Below are 17,168 nucleotides of genomic sequence, written 5' to 3' on the forward strand. Positions count from 1 at the left end.
TTAGGTGTACAGCTGGTTAGAAGTAAGCATTGGCGCAAGTTCATTGCATCTAAAAAAAAATAAAAAAAAACATTTTGAAATTGAACACCAAGATTCAGACAAACAGTTTTAGAACCTCCAAATGCTAAATTTATTGTCATGAAAGAGAATCCCATTTGTAATTGCCAATTAAATTCACCATAAATAAAGGAAGTTCTAGGAAGTATATCTTTTGATAAGTAAATATACATGGTCATGAAAGAGGCCCAGAGTGTCCTGAGCGGTGTAAGGGTGAACACTGCCTTGAGAGAAGAGGATCTTCAGCGAAGTAACCGGGAACAGAAACGCTGAGACAGTGAGCAACACAGCAAGTGAGTATGCAGGAGGCTGGAGCCTGAACCAGCAGCCATGGAGAGATGTACTGGTAATCACTGTGAGAACTGAACAACCTTATAAAGGCGAGATCCCAGATTGGTGGCAGACGTAATGTGTCAGAGCTGCTGGAATTGGCTCATCTGTTCATCACATTCTATCACCTAACAGGGAATCAGCGCTGATTAGCAGAGTGACATGAAAGAAGTTGACAAAAGTGGATGCGGTGAGTCTTTACAAACAAAAAATGCAAACTTTGTGTATCTTATCAAAGTGATCGGCAAACCAAATTTGAACTTTCCAAAAGAAACAAGTCAACTGCTTGAATTTGTTGGGATTCAAAAAATGAAGAATGCATGACAGATCTCAGAACATTAGATTCTGCTGATGTAAACACTTATAGCAACATGAGCTGGAAAGAAATTATCATCCCAAACTAGACTGAAGGCTCACTTGAAGATGGTATTGCCGAGTTAAATTCAGTTACTCACATACAAAAATCATGTTTATGTTAAAATTCAATTTGAAACATTCATGATTGAAAATCTAAAGGAAGCCCAGGCTGTACTCAAATTGATTTTGAGGAATCTTTCTCTGCAGTGACCCAGGATGAAATACAGTCAGTGCATTTGAACCACAATCCGGTCACTATATTTACTGCTTGTGCATGGCTTTCAAGGGCAGAAAAACATTCCTTTGCAATCGTCAGTGATTGTCTTGACCATGAAAAGTATGCTGTATTTGCCTACCTGAAAAGAATTGTAACTTGATTGAAAAATTAGTTCAATTTACTAAACATAAAGATATTTTTTGATGTCAAAAATTTATGTTATGAAAGATGACTTTGATGTGTATGGACAATGGAGCAGAGTAAAACCACAGATTTCAGATTGAGAATTCTAAGTACTGTCTAAGCAAAATAGAAGAAAACAAGGATGGAAAATTGTATTTGGTATTGATGGGTTACTGTCCCTGCTGTAGCTGCAGGGCCATGCCAAACAGACTTTGAATGTTGGGCACAATTCAGTCTGAGAACAAAATGTTAGTTTTTCAAACTGCAAATGCCCTAAGTGAATTTGACAGTCCTGAAGATCATACTTCCTGACTGGAAGTTATTCAGATACAGCCACCTGAAATTGCTGATGTAACAGCAGGAGCATTTTTGCTGGTACAGTTAAAAAAATCTTCCAGAAAGATTGCTCACTATAGCTATGCTGGCATTGGACAGAGCTCCTGTGAAGAGGACCGTTCAGTGAAAGTAATGTTTTTGAATAAGGTTGAGTGTGCTGTTCAAAACAAATAAATTCTATTAAATTTTATAAGTGGGAGGGAGTATTTTTTTTATGAAATGGTTAAAAGTGGAAAGTAAAAACAATGAAAATTGTAATAAGAGTAACATATTAAGTGACAAAAAATTATTATATAGCAATAGATGTACATTGTGTTTTACATACATAAAATGAGTGTTACTAAGAATTATTTCCACCTGTGATAAAAAAAAAATTACAAAAAGTCATTATTTTGCATCAAACTTATACTTTCTTCTTGTTTTGTTTTTTTTGTAACACATTCTATACCAAGTTCTTCAAAATGGGTAAATGATACATTCAGAGATTGTATAACATTACTCGCTAGGTGAGAAGGTATGTCTGTCTACTTTCTATCCCACCCGTGACAAGTTTGAAAATCAATGATGCCATACCTAACAATGCAAATAAATAGTTACCGTACACATCCTATAATACCATGCACACTGTAAGCTACTGTAATAATGTAAATATACTTAATATATGAGAGAGTGTCTCCTGATAAGAGCCTCAGTGCAAGTGTCCCATCAATGACAACAGAATGTGCCTCTACTACAGAACACATAAAAACCCAAACCAGTCAACCCTAAGTGAAAGTAGCTTTCTGGTCTACAGTGCTAATGAAAGAGTTGCTGAAAACCTATTAATTATATAAGAGTATATGTGTCAGAGTCCTGTTCGGTCACTGTACTACCAGCTGGAAGCAACAGAAGAACTGTGAGACACTGCTCATAAACAACACAAATAACCTTTTCTCTCGGTTATACACTTCTTGCTGACATTTGATAGCTGGCAGACAGAGGTTGCAAATGGGATCCTTGGCCTGTTATTACACACCCCACAAAGGACATCCACAGCATCCCTGCTCAACAGACATTGTCTTATGGCTTCAGACAACTACTGCAGAATCAGCATTCAAACAGTACAATGCCTTGGCATTTGTCACATTTATCAATCAGTGCCGGTCTGGATCCTGAAGTAGGAAAAAAGCTGAAGTGGGTGTGGTCAGGGCAGTAAGTTTATACTTTTTAGATCAGTGCCCACACATTAGTGTTGACAGAAAACTATATTTTCCCTGAAAACCCTTTTAATGCATTGTATCTTAGTTTAGATGATCTTTCGTGATTAATTGTGTAAACTATAAACCTGTGTTATGCACGTTTTGTCGCTATCCAATAACGATTGTCGAATCTCGATTTGTGTTTCCAACGCACAAATATTTATTCTCAAAGTAGCTGAATAATTCAAGCGAAATAATAAGTACAGCCGTTACTTATCGCAGGCGCTCTTGATCCAGTGAACAGTCATTCAGGTCTGAAGTCTGTGGTCAATGTGACTGAACACTAGATGAGAGCTACTGCTTATATGCAAACAGAAATACAGTAAAACAATGCAGATGGTATGGCTTGCCTCTATTGGTCCAGGCTTCAGGAAGGTCCAGGGGGTTGCAGATCATAGGCTAGTTCAAACTAAAGAATCCAAAGGTGGGGGTCATCTCTCCAGGGGATGTGCTCCTTTCTTCCCGCCAAGACTCCAATTACAACTAGTCTATTAGCATTTTATAGTCAGCATCATATTAAAGGTTTATTCCCCAACATCAATAACTAGAGTATGCAATGTGCGATCTCTTTGCCCAGGGATCCTCAAACTACGGCCCGCTGAGGACATTTATATGGCCCGCCGGGTGTTTATGCCGCCGCTGCCTGTCATTTTTTTTTTACATGAGAAGGACGGTCATTGGTGGAAGAGGGAGAGGGGGCGGCAGCGGCCGCCGATTGGCTGGCCGGCTGAAGCGCTGGATCATGGGAATTGTTGTCCGACTGCAATCTAGCTTCAGGTGGTGAGAGGAACCGAACAGCGCAGCCGGATTACAACTCTCATAGTTCCCTTTGAAATACTGGTAAATTTGTTGATTTAACTTCATTTTAAATATTATATTTGTTCCCGTTTTGTTTCTTCACTTAAAAAAATAAGATATATGCAGTGTGCATAGGAATTTGTTCATAGTTTTTGTTTTTACTATAGTCCAGCCCTCCAACGGTCCGAGGGACAGTGAACTGACTGGCCCCCTGTTTAAAAAATTTGAGGACCACTGTCTTCGCCCAATGCACCGGACAGCTGCTGATGTAAAGGGGATTAATATGATATCAGACATGACACATTTCCCTTAACCTGAACCATATGTATCACTAATATGCATATAAATTATAGTATTACACATAAACACTACTATATTTCAACATAAATAACTGTTGCAACTACGATTAATGTGTACTATTTACAAATGTGTGTGTTTGTGCGAATGTATACATAAAGTGTAAAAACTGTTATTGCCACGTGTTGCGGCTGGATACGCCCTTCCACACCGTAGCGTGCCCTACGCATAATTTCAGACAAAGGCAATCAAGTTTGCTCGATATTAATTGAAATTACTTTATCCAATTTGCTGATTTCAACAGCTGTTAAGTATTTCCAAAGACAGAAATGCTGCAAAACTGCTTCTGATATAGGTCACTGTCTAATAGTGCAATATGGCTAGCCACAAAAAAACAAAACAAACTCATGTGATAGACAAAAGGGGTCATTAGAGAGAATGTAGTCAGAAAGTGACATTCAGCAGCTGGTTTTTGGTAATCTTCCAAGCTCATAAAAGCAATCAGAATTGTCAGTATGAGATCTAGCCAGTTCATGACTAAATGATGCTTTGGTAGCACCAGCCCCTGTGTGAGCATCTTTCGCAAACATCACAAAACACGGTTCAGAACACTTTGTTCATGACGATATTGGTTATGAAGATGGAGTTCAAAAAAGTAATGCATACTTTGTGCTTTTTCTTTACATAAAAAAAACCCCCAAAATAACAAAGATAATACGAAGAGATCTACAATTGTAAATTAATTAGGCTTCTAATATCATGTACACAGGTTTTATTTCAATACATTAAGTATAATACTTTTTTTTAAACAAATGCTGAACCCATTTCAGTGGTTTAAAATGTCAATGGAAAAGAGAAATAACTTTAATACAGTATGTACACAGTTGCAGGGCAGCGCCTTGGTAAAACTATAGGGAATCCAGTAGATCCTAATCTGTCCACTCATCCTAAAAGAAAACAAATATTTAACAATTAGAAGGCAAATATTTTGATCAATAGCTGCGTATATATGACCTAAACATTTATCATAAGCTGTTAACTTGCCAATCTGTTAAAATTATCTAATGTCATTTTTCCTAGTGAATAGATATGCTGAATTCTCAGGATTATTAGTTGAGCAAGAGTGTACTTTAATTTTTATTCTTATGTTGGCTTGTGATATGGGAAAAATTTCAGTTGGTTTACAACTACTAATCTGGCTCCTCTTTGAACATTAATTACTAACACTATTGAAAGTGCAAATTTGCACTAACCCTCTAGCAACCAATCAATTGCCATCTGTCTTGTACAAGACAGACAGTGAAAGGTAAGGTATGATTGGTTGCTAGTTTAGTGAAAATTTACATAACTGTGCCAATTTAGAAAATAAATCTTCCTAACTGCATGAATGAAGACGGCAAAACATGACCACAAATAAATGAGCTTGGTATTAATTTATCATCATAAACGTGGTAAAACGTGCAAACCTCTTCCGTTTTGGGCTTTTTTGATATATAGCCATCGTCTTCATAGCCCTTTCTCTTCCTCCTAAAACACAGCAAATACGTTATTAACACATTTATTTAGAAATATAGAATTTATTTATTTTTTTTTTAAACTACTCTAGTCAAAACTTGAAATTTAGTATTGGGTTGAGTGCACAATAGTGTCAACATTCCTGCACTCCACCAGGAGAGTAATTATCTGCACTGCTTGCTCTTCCAAATATAAAGAGGAGGTGCGGTGTAAGGGAGAGAAACAGTTTGTGGCATGGTGACATCAACTGGTCAACATTACATGCATAATGGAGGAGTGGAGGTGAACACCAAGAGCAGGTTTTAAAGTATGGGGTCATGGACAGGACAAAAAGAAAGGAATTTTTGGGTGGAGCGGGGAGGAGAGCAATGACGACACATGGGAGGAGGGTTGAATGAAGAACAGACAAGACAGGCAGTAATGGGGTCATGACCAGACACAGCATTGGGTAATGGACCAAACAATGCACAGGAAAGAGAAGCAATTACAAGACACTATATAAAAAGGTGGGTAGGGGGCATGCACAGACACAGAGGAGGTGGAGAATCAGCCTACAAACAAGACATAGGCAGGACTCAGGATTGGGAATGTACAGACAAATGGGGGGGGGGGGGGGGGGTGAGATGGAGGGGGGGGCAATTTGGGGTGAGTGTGGAATGCTTGCAAATCATCTAAAATTAAATTTCAAGCTATCACATTCAGTTTCATTTGCCATACCAACGCTTCTAACTTTTCCTCTTCGACCACTGTATATTTCTACAATTAAAAATATATATACCCTCTTCCCACACAAGAAAATGGTATAGAAGTAAATGCAGAAGGGCACAAACGTGTGAGAGTGTGACCATAGGTGCAATGCATATCTAGCTTCTTCTGCTACTTACACATTGACCACTGAGCACATTTCACTGCTGTGGCACTTTTCCAATTTCTTCTCTATTACAGCAACATCTTCAGGTCTGGCAAATTCATATTTCGACACCAGTATCTTTAATCCTGTAGGACAATTGTTTAAAGGCTCATGTTAGTCTTGAACAACTTTCCCAACAGCAAATAAATAATAATATACGCCACACAGAGTGAGATCTATTTATCAACAAGGTGCATATGTGCAGTACAAAAGGGACTAGACACTCTCTTTCATTGTTTAGTTTGCCCTAGATGGATCAAAGCCCATTGCCGATTGGTTACTGGAAGTTCTTGCACATTTGTGCTTTGTCAGTAAATAACCCCCGCTGGTGGTCCGGGATGCATGTACACACAAATCACGATTACCCAGCATTCTGCTTATGAAAAGTGTTTGATAACTAAATCTATAGTTATCCTATAGGCAAGCTGCATAGCCAGTTGGTGCTCATGTTAGATAAAACACTAGTTTTAGACCCAATGATTAAAGCTAAAGATCTATCAATTAACACATTGCATTTAATAACAAAGTGCAGTGATAACCATAGCATTATTTAACACATGTTTATACATAAGCCTTATGTATCCCAGCTCTCTCTGGTTTTAATAAACATTAATCTTGTAACATTGACATTTCAATTTAGATTTGAAAGTACACGCAGTTTATTATAGGAGTTTTTTGTTTTTGTCTTTTGAAAACCAGAGCAGCTCACGAAAGACTTGTCATACAGAAAAGCCGATTTAAGAAAACCTTGGTTTACACTCTTGGAAGAAATTTACCCCAACTTCTGATATCTAAGACAAATACAGTTTCACTATGCAAGTATAGAAAAGCAAAACATACGTCTCATTCCATCCAGTAAATGTGTCATGGTTTCTTTATTATCCTTTAACGAGAGACACTCCAATAAATAACTGAAATGCAAAGAACAAAAAGATTTTTTTCTACTTTAACCTGCAGAGGAACAAAACAAAACACAAACCATTGTCATTTGCATAAATAAAAACATGCTATTAATCGTGAGAGTAAATTCTAGCATGTCATTGTGAGAATTGTTTGACAGCATACCTCTCTACATTAAGTCCTGCCCTGGAAGCACTAGATAAGACCGCCGTGAGAGCAATTATTGATGGCGTGAACAGGAGACAAGCATCAGTTAAAGTAACACGGTGTATGAAGTCATCAGCTGTTTTTCGTAACATTTCTGGATTTTCCAGCATGGGGTACCGAGTCTGAAAACACAAGTTTTATATGTTATAGAGATGTATCAACTATACCAGATAATTCACCCTATTCATGCAAATCTTAACAGGTTTCAGCATGCCCGCGATGGCAGGGCTCAGGGGTACAGGTTAATGGTCATCTAGTTTACTTTTGTCGTAGCGTTTAGCAAGTATATTAAAATTAGAGATGCTCAGGCTCAGTTCCCAGAGAACCGAACACACGGGAACTTAGCAGATCGAGTACAGAGCCGAGCAGAGCCGACATGGTACTTTCGCAAGCCCTTGGAATTGAAAAAGAGGAAAAATGTCATTGTTACGTCGTCGGATCTCGCGAGTTTTGGAGTCTATAAGTACTGCCCTGTGCTTCAAAGTCTCCAGGGACATTCAGGAGAGCTCTATTGCTAATTGTCATTGCTGAAATAGAAATAATAGGGCTGGTAGTTTTGGTCTAAATCTGCAGTTACATTTTATTGTACCACAGCTCACTCAGAAACAGGAGGGCTGGCAGGGTTCTTGTCACTCTCCAGTCTCAGACATGATACTAATCCCTTTACCTCATGTGCTGAAGCCTAAGTTCAAGGGCATAGTGTTTTTTTAGTCAGGGAAACAAATGTAAACAAAAAGCTTGTGCCTCTTTAAAGAAAAGAAATAACCACTCTCTAATAAAGGTGAAAGCTTACTTTAGAAAAACATAAAATTGCCAACATGCCATTCTACCCAAAGATCTCCGCACCTGCAATCTACACTGTCATCATATTCACCCTCATCAGTGTGTACATCATCCTTAAACAATACTAATTCATCCCCACTGGAATCCACCATCACAGAAGTCTGTGTACTTTGATGTAATTGCAGGTAATGGCCTTCCTCATGGAATTTGTAGTTCATTATACGGAAGAGCTGTCACGATTTTTGGGCAATTATTTTAGACCAGACCAAATGTCAAAATGTTGTGCAAACTCATCTGCATCACCACTGAGTGTCTTAGGAAAGCTAAATTTTTTCCTAGCAGCAATTTTCAGAGAAACTGAAAGGAGGAGATGTCATTGTGTCATGTAACACTTGAGCTGTCAGCTTGTTGACCAGGAGCTCATTGCATCTCTTGAGATCTGGGTCAGTTGGAAAGAAAAAGAAGATATAGCTCTTAAACCTAGGATCAATCACAGTTGTCAAAATGTAATGATCCGATTTCAAGATGTTGATAACTCTTGGATCCTGGCGAAGGGAATAACGTACTCAATCTACAAGTCCAACATAATTAGTGGAATTGCTTTGTTTCATTTCCTCCAATTTCTCTTGCTGCTTTGCAAGTGATTAGGGAAATCACTTGACTCAAGCAAACAGTGTCTGCACACTGTTCCCAGGTGATTACTTCCAAGTGGTTTTAGCACAATACGGAAAGTATTCTCCACTCCCCTGGACTAAAGTACATTCCCTCTAAATTCTATTCTTCTTGCAATTGCTGCATTCTCCTACATGTTGTTGCAGAATCCCGAAAATGACCCTAAATATTTCGGGACAGACAACATCTCATGCATGTCATTGTCATTTTTTAAAAAAGCTCTGTACCAACAAGTTGATTGTATGAGCAAAACAGGGAATGTGATGGAGTTCTCCCCGCTGTAAAGCTTTAACAATATTGGTTGTATTATCAGAAATTACATATCCTCAGGAAAGTCCAAGCAGGATAAGCCATGTTGCAATGACATCCCTTAGTTTTTCAAACAGGTGGTCAGCGGCATTACCTCTGATCTGTGCCTTGTCTCATCTGATAACCACCTCTCACTCCTGCCTTCAACACTTCTCCTATGCTGCTCCCCACTTATGAAATTCCCTACCACGCTCAATCAGACTTTCCCACAGCCTTCAAATCTTTAGATGCTCTTTGAAAACCCATCTCTTTTTTTAGAGGTGACCTTATCCACGATAACACTATTCACACTAATGTACCCTCACAACTATCCCGATCTCCACTCTGAACCACACTCGCTCCTCGTTTCAGCTGTGCCCTCTCCCCTTTAGAATGTGAGCTCTCTAATGACCAGGCTCCTCCATGCCCTTGGTTATGTCTCCATTCATTTTGTCTGCCTTGTCTGTTCTTGTTTAATGTATGTCCTTATCGTCCCTACTGTACGGCACTGTGGTGCCTTACAAATCTACACTAATAATAATAATAATATCTCTTAGTGAAGCAGATGATACACAGAGTAGCCTGCCTCGGAAAAATGTGACGTTCTTGGGTACATGCTGCTGCTGTCCCTGCTGGAGAAGGCGAATCACCAACCCAGTGGGCTGTCACATCATATAATCTTTAGTTTGCCCAGTTCCGCTTGTCCCGATATCTGTGGTTACGTGTACAGTGGGTAGAATGACATTTTGTAGCCCAATAATTAAGTTTTTACGAACCTTCTGGTAGAGGTGAGGAATATCTTTTCTAGTAAACTGGTGTCATGATGGAATTTGTCTAATAGTAGATATTGGTCGCAGATCTAATACTAGCATAATCGCCATGGCATCTGTGATCCACTTTGCAACAGGGTGACAGCTTACATACTTGCTTCCTCTTGCAAAGGATTGTTTAACAGTCAATTGTTGTAAACTACTCGTAGTCTTCTTCGTGGTCTGCTTCTAGGTTAAAGATCCACCCCCAGCAGCAGTGGGCCCAACGCTCAAGGATTCTTCTGAGGAGTCCTGGATAGGGAAGGAGTCATCTGGCTTTAGAAACTTGGATGGAGGACTAACTCCGATCACTTGTGAGGATATTGATGATGAAGGTGTTGGAGGTGTAGATTGCAGGTGCTGGGATCTAGCGGAGAGAAGGGAGGTAGCTAATGCTGGATTGCTTGTTATTTGTTAGCATAAGTTTCTGATTTTCACAAAAGCTTTCTATGAACTCGCTTCAAATGGCGTAACATGGATGAGGTTCCTAGATGGTTAAGGTACCTCACCTTAATGATGGATGTATGCCTCTATAGCTCAATTGTCTGTCTTGGGAAGTCATGTCAGAAATCAATCAATTTCCCAGAACTGGGGACATGCTTTCACATTCCCTGGACTTTGATGCCAATCTGGCTACTGTTCTTCCCAGATCCCATGGGTTGTCATATGACCATAGTGTGCACCCTATTCTTTCTTGCTGGCATCTGCAACAATGATAATCCATATGCTATTCACAAATGATCTTCCTACAGTCAGTGTATCCTCCTTCGACCAGCATTGCAGATCTCATCTTGACGGACTGATTTAATGCAGGTCTTTTGCAATTCTGTTCGAAGTTGTGCAGAAACAGTGCTTCAGGCACCTCAGATGAAGTCTTGCCCAAAGAATCACCTCTAGGGCTGCAGCTATGAGCCCTAGAATTCGTCAAACTTCTGAAATTAATTTCTCTTTCTAGAGACAGGAACACTCTCCCTTGTAGTGTGTCCAGACAAACTTCTAGATATTTTAGTCTCTGATCATTGTAAAGGTTTTAGAAGCACTCTGACTTCATCGCGTTACATGAAAGAAATTTTTTTTAAGAAAAAAAGTGTGGCACCAGCTGCATAGCATCCATGCAGTTCTTGGGCAGAACTTTGCCCAGGAACAGAATTTTCATCATGAGGGACTCCTAACACCTCCTGGTATTACAGATGTCAGCTATCATTTCAAAAGACATGTAACTGTGGCTGTTTCCCTGTATTGCTGGTATCTATACTTCACAACCCTTGTGCAGCATTTGCCCCGAGTACGGAGTGGCACACTAATATCCCAAAATATGAGGGAATTTTGTTTGACGTTAATATCTCTATATTTTGTAGTGGCCTAAAGTAACACGTAGCTTTCCCTAATTTACACCTTACTCTTGTTTTTACCCTGCCTAATTAGAAGGTTTTTTCTAAATAGGAAATACAGGACCAATGACAAGGCATGTCTGATCTGCAGCTCTTAAGTTAGTTTCCTGACAGAATGTCTGCTAAACCTAATTACCTACCACTGGGCTAACTGACCAGATGTTTTAAAGGGAAAAACAAAAAATCATCTTAGGGGAATGCATCTACATTTCTATTTATCTATTTGATATTTTATTTGGGTCCCTGACATTTAACATTCTATTTAGGCCCTCATCCTGACATCCACCATTTCCAGGACCTAAAGACTGACTGCCTCAACCTCAGAGATATGATTAAATACAAAGGCTTCTTATTTCTCTAATTTTCACAATACTGAAATTTATTTTTTAAATATTTCTACTAAACAAACATTCATGTACTATACATACAGATTATGTCTTACACCGTATTAAACTCACGATGCCTCCAAAACAGAAGGTACACATGTGCAATGTAATATTACAGAAGTGCCACTTTTCTCTTCAAATCAGTATTGTATGCCTACCAAAAACAAGCTCATTTTAATGGAATGTTTTTACTTGACACCACTCTACAGAAGCTTGCTGCACAGCACACATCTGTATGTACAATTCACTTGAAAATTAATTGGGACAAATATAAATAAACAACATTTACAACTACAATTTCAACTTACAGGCAGGAATAATATAACGTGGGGGGGGAAGAATAAATTGATGCCATGCTTATTTAAAAAAAAGTCATAATGTCAATGTAATATGACAGATAAACTGATTTATAACATAATACCTTTAAATCAATTAAGTATCCTTCAAAAGGTCGGTACGGATTATGCACTATAAGGTGAAAATTCAGCTGCTGGATGAGTAGCAATTCATATTCCAGGATTTGTTCCAGGATCTTTTCCTGAGTCACAGGGTTTTCTGGTAGGTTACCCACAAACTGGACACTGGATACATTAAATTCATCTACTTTACAAGCCAGGAATGCACAGGTCAGCCTTAAATGTAAAAAAAAAAAAAAAAAAAAGAGTAGGTGGCGCTTTAGCTACTGGCATATTATACAGTGAGAAAATCAATTTAAATTGTGAGATGTTTTTAGGTTTCCCCACCATAAGGTATCATAATTTCATACACAAGTAAAAATAAATTTCAGATCAAGCATGTTAACAGTAATAAGCCACAATCTCTATTTTATGGTTAACATTCACCTGCACATCTATTTCTAAGTCAGCAGCTTACATTATTATACGTGGATGGTGCTCCATAACTGAGTTATTGAGGTAAAAGCGTTTGAAATACATACATGCAGTCCCCTGAAAGAGAAGAGAAAAAAACAAATTTATGTACTCTATTTGGTTAGCATGAGTAAAAAAAAAAAAAAAAAAAAATTATAAAGTTTAACTTTGTGTATACTATAAATATTTTTACATAACAGATCTACTTTGATTAATATAAAACACAACTAAGCTGTATATGCAATATACATCCAACCTCACATAGGGAATTGGCTTAAATTAGAAGAGGTGAGATTTGAAGATACACGTGTATATATACTTACTAATAGGATTGATGGTATAAAATATATTTCACGCTTTATATCTATACTGACAGGTGCTCTAATTCAAAATAGCTATAACTCTTTTCAAACAAGGTAAAATAAACTCAAGGCAGACTTGTTTATTTTTGTATCAGCACCACGGAGAGATGATTTAATTTGATTTTACTCACCAGGACAGATTTAGGCATTGCAGGTTTGAAGGCATTGCAGAAATCGAGCAGCCTTTTCTCATAATATTTGCATATGATCAATTCTTCATTAGCATCGAAACTGAATGTCTCAAATAGATGTGCCTGCAAATGACAATATATATACTAAGTCACAGACATTTGGAAACTTGAAACCTGACAAAATACAATTATTTGCACCTGGAATCACAGTTCTGTACATTTACATTTTAGAGGGTAGGGGGACTTCACTATTCTTTCCCTATTGGCTGCAGACATAAAAACGCCACACGAGGGAGCTCAGAGGAAAACTTTCGTATTATTCCTGGCTAAGAATGCCTATATAGCTAGTATTTTAACTTTCTATAACTACATACTAGAAAGGTATCTGACAGAGAGCAAGTGAGAAATGCACAGGATTATACAATCATTTAATTGCATGCCATCACAACACTTAACCCAACCAGCTCCTACTGTTAGCTCTTTTGTCAACCAAGTTGAGTGGGACTAATGGTTCACATCATATACATATATATACAAATAACTAGGAAATATACACTAGCTGACAGGGAGGGCTGGCAAATCTTGTGTGAGGGGCAGGGTAGGGGGGGGGGGGGGGGTGGGCACTTCAGGATGTCAAGACAAAAACTCAGCAGCCCATTAGGAACAATTTAAAAGGGAAAAAAAAAGTAGGTGACCCAGTGACCCAATCCAAGTTCACTATGGGGCTAGCTGATCAGTCTTGCAAGTGTCCTACAATGCTACATGCACCTATGACGCAGAAATACATGCATGAACACTGCCATCCACCCATACTAATAAAACAACCCTTTCCATATCATAAGTAAACTCAAACCAGTGAGTGAGACACACCTAACAACATTCTAGCAGTAGCGGCAAACAGGATAGTTAGAACCTTTACAGCCCACTTTCCACCCGCAGCCCAACAACATACTGCTGGGTGAATGAGCTCTTAACTAGGGATATATAATGTAATCCCCAACTGGAAAGTGAACGGAGCATTATCTATTACACAGCTCTGTGCAGTATACTGACAGCCAGCTCATACATAGCAGCAGACACCGTGCTCACAAGAACGATCCACCATACCTGCCCAATCTTCCCGATCTTCGCTCGGAAACGACTATTAGCCTGAATCCTCAGCCGCTGCGGCTCCTCCTCGCTAAGGAAGGTCCAGTGCTTCCTCTGAGTGCTGTTATGGTACATGGTTCTCTCTCCTCTCCCGCGCACACATTGTACGTCACAGGCCCCACAGGCGCCTTCATTGGAAGTGTATGTGACGTCAGAGGTGTCGCATGCAGCCACCTGACTGCAAAGTGTTTTTGTTTGTACTGTATCTGGTAACAATTACTTTACAATTTACTTTATGTTTGACAAATCTACACCTTCAATAACTGCATATAGCTCTTTCACAGTCATATATTAATATGGGTCTGTTTTCACTGTCCAGACCTCAGGTGTACATCCTGTGGCTAAACAACAGTCATGAAACTAGTCTAGAGTTGAGCGGTTGGGGATCTTAGCAGCACACTAAATACATTTGTATAGCAGCTGAGAGGCAGACCTCTTCGATTATGTTTTAAAAACAATCACAGCAGCTGGGTAGCAACCCATGCCTGTATTTCAGCCAACAGGTCTGATCAAAGCAAATGGAGTGGGTGGTGATAATAAACCAGGGTGAAGTAGGGGCAGGGCTATTTAGTAGAATGTACTAAATAAATTACAACTAGAATCTGATTGGTTGCTTTAGGCAACATCTCCACTTTTCAAACCCGCTGAAAACTCGCAGCTTAATAAATTTATTCCTAGGTCTGCCTTTGTCCTGCTTTATTGTCAGATTTGTTATAACTTGCAGCACTTACCTGCTGATATGTTATTACTAGAGATGCTCAGGCTCACTTCCCCGAGAACCGAACACACCCGAATTTAGCAGATCCGAGTACCAGGCCGAGGCGGCTCGGTACTTTCACGCGCCCTTGGAATTGTAAACGAGGCAAAACATTGTTACGTCGTCGGATCTCGCGATTTTTGGATTCTATAAGTACTGCCCTACACCGCGATCAAGCGCTATTTCACAGAGGGACACAGAAGGGGTAGCACAGTTTTTGGTAGTCTGTAGAGCAGTTGGGCAGTGTCATAGGTAGAATAGAAAGAGAAGGGGTAGCAGTGTTCTTCAAAGTCTACAGTGACATTCAGGAGAGCTCCAGTGCTCCATTGCTAATTGTCATTGCTGAAATAAAAATACTAGGGCTGGCAGGCTTGGTGTAAATCTGCAGTTACATTGTACTGTGTTATATAGGTAACACACAAAGAGAAGAGCTCCATTGCTGATTGTCATTGCTGAAATACAAATACTAGAGCTGGCAGGCTTGGTCTTCTGAATTAGCAGTCAAATTGTACGGTGTTATATAGGTTACACACAAAGAGGAGAGCTCCATTGATAATTGTCATTGCTGAAATACAAATACTAGGGCTGGCAGGCTTGGTCTTATAAATCTGCAGTCACATTGTACTGTGTTATATAGGTAACACACAAAGAGGAGAGCTCCATTGCTCCATTGCTAATTGTCATTGCTGAAATGCAAAAACTAGGGCTGGCAGGCTTGGTCTTCTAAATCTGCAGTCACATTGTACTGTGTTATATAGGTAACACACAAAGAGGAGAGCTCCATTGCTCCACTGCTAATTGCATCACTTTTCTTCACCGACACCCTTCTACCCTTCTACCTCACAAATCGGTTCTGTTTGGATCTTCTGGTTCTGACCTTGGCTACCCTGTCGATGCTTCTGATTACCTCTCTGCATTACAGTTACCTGTTGTGGTAGAGACCTGACTTGTCCACTACTCTCTACTAGTGATTCCAGCTACCTCGCTATTGACTGGCTCTGAGGCCTGTGACCTGCATGTCCCATGCAGCTAAGACCAAACCTCCTTGCGGAGGTCCCTGGTGACCACTGGGAGCGTGTTAGACTCTATGCCTCTTTACCCAGTAGCGTCAACTAAAACATCAATTTTCCCTGTAAGTCGTGAGAAGGATTCGTCTAGTTAGATGTCAGCTTAGCCTTTCACCAGTGCATCAGGCCCTACTGCTTTCAGACAAGCTCTATGGTAACGGTCCATGTATAAGTGAGTTTGTAATACAGCTCCACCCCTCTGGAGTATTAGTTCAGGTAAGGTAGGAATCCCCTTTTGACGCACATTTGCAAATGTTAGTACCACAGTGGTTAGATGATCCGCTGGATTTATTTAACACCTTACTGTGTTTCCTTCACTTTTTTGTGATGTGTGTAACAACAGCAGACTGAGTGACCCTCCTGCCCTGGTCTTCGCGACAAAAAGGTACAAGTGGAAGGAAAGAACTTAATCTAAGAGGTATGGGAAAGGAATGCATCTAAACACTGATACATTTAGTGTAGGATGTCTAGCATTGGAGCCGTTATCTCCAGATTGACTGGCTATCTTATGGCTTTCTGTGAAGACCGAGTACTTAATATCGGAGAACATAAGTATTATAGGCATATTTTTATCTGGAAAATCTCTGGAGTGAATCTTCTGCAATTTCTTCCTGGGGAAACTACTGCGAAAAGTTAAATTCTACAGTGCTCGTCACACACACAGTTTACCTCAGACTAACCTCATTGCATATGAATACAGGTTATTTTTCTTCTATTTAACACTGTTTTAGTTTACACCATTACTTATTTACTTGTTTGGTCTTTTGTGTGCAATATAAGTATTTCTCATTGGTTGACTAAGGGCTCATGCAAAGTTATCAACTTTAATACTGTACTTTGAAGTAATGTGATAAGGTTTTATGAAGTTGTTTATTTCATTTACATCATTTGTGGACATTTTTCAGGCAGAGAGAAATGTATCCTTATGCAGACAAGTATAAGCTTATATACCTTTTAACAAGCATATATTGTTACTTTAATTATACAGTTTCCCTATATGGTTAACAAGTGTCTAATTCACATTGATTATCTTAATATAAAGACTACACATATATCAACATTGTTTAAAAGAATGTAGTGATATCACATTTTGTTTTAGCTTTTGTATTGACCCATCTTTAACATAGACAGAAATCTGACCAGTTATCACTAAACATAC

At 39.1% G+C, this 17,168-nt stretch overlaps 1 protein-coding gene across 1 annotated transcript; it reads right to left on the reverse strand.

The window, feature by feature from the left end:
- Nucleotides 1-4,570: 4,570 nt before the first annotated feature.
- CCNH (cyclin H) lies at nt 4,571-14,309 on the reverse strand. The gene is made up of 9 exons (XM_075180601.1): nt 14,144-14,309; nt 13,037-13,159; nt 12,548-12,621; nt 12,096-12,306; nt 7,304-7,467; nt 7,079-7,149; nt 6,213-6,324; nt 5,280-5,340; nt 4,571-4,760 (listed from the first exon to the last, which is right to left on the reverse strand). Exons 1-9 carry the CDS (start codon nt 14,258-14,260, stop codon nt 4,743-4,745), a joined length of 951 nt encoding a protein of 316 aa, XP_075036702.1. The 5' UTR covers nt 14,261-14,309; the 3' UTR covers nt 4,571-4,742.
- Between the last annotated feature and the right edge of the window lie 2,859 nt (nt 14,310-17,168).

This window comes from Mixophyes fleayi, chromosome 1 (genome assembly GCF_038048845.1).
Source record: "Mixophyes fleayi isolate aMixFle1 chromosome 1, aMixFle1.hap1, whole genome shotgun sequence".
NCBI lineage: Eukaryota > Metazoa > Chordata > Amphibia > Anura > Limnodynastidae > Mixophyes > Mixophyes fleayi.

Excerpts from the sequence above, each read along its gene's own strand:
- CCNH (XM_075180601.1), bottom strand. The coding sequence starts at position 14,260 with ATGTACCATAACAGCACTCAGAGGAAGCACTGGACCTTCCTTAGCGAG. Across the intron at positions 13,160-14,143 it reads AGATCGGGAAGATTGGGCAG|GCACATCTATTTGAGACATT; the intron begins GTATGGTGGATC and ends TGTCATTTGCAG. Across the intron at positions 7,468-12,095 it reads GATACTTAATTGATTTAAAG|ACTCGGTACCCCATGCTGGA; the intron begins GTATTATGTTAT and ends TTGTGTTTTCAG.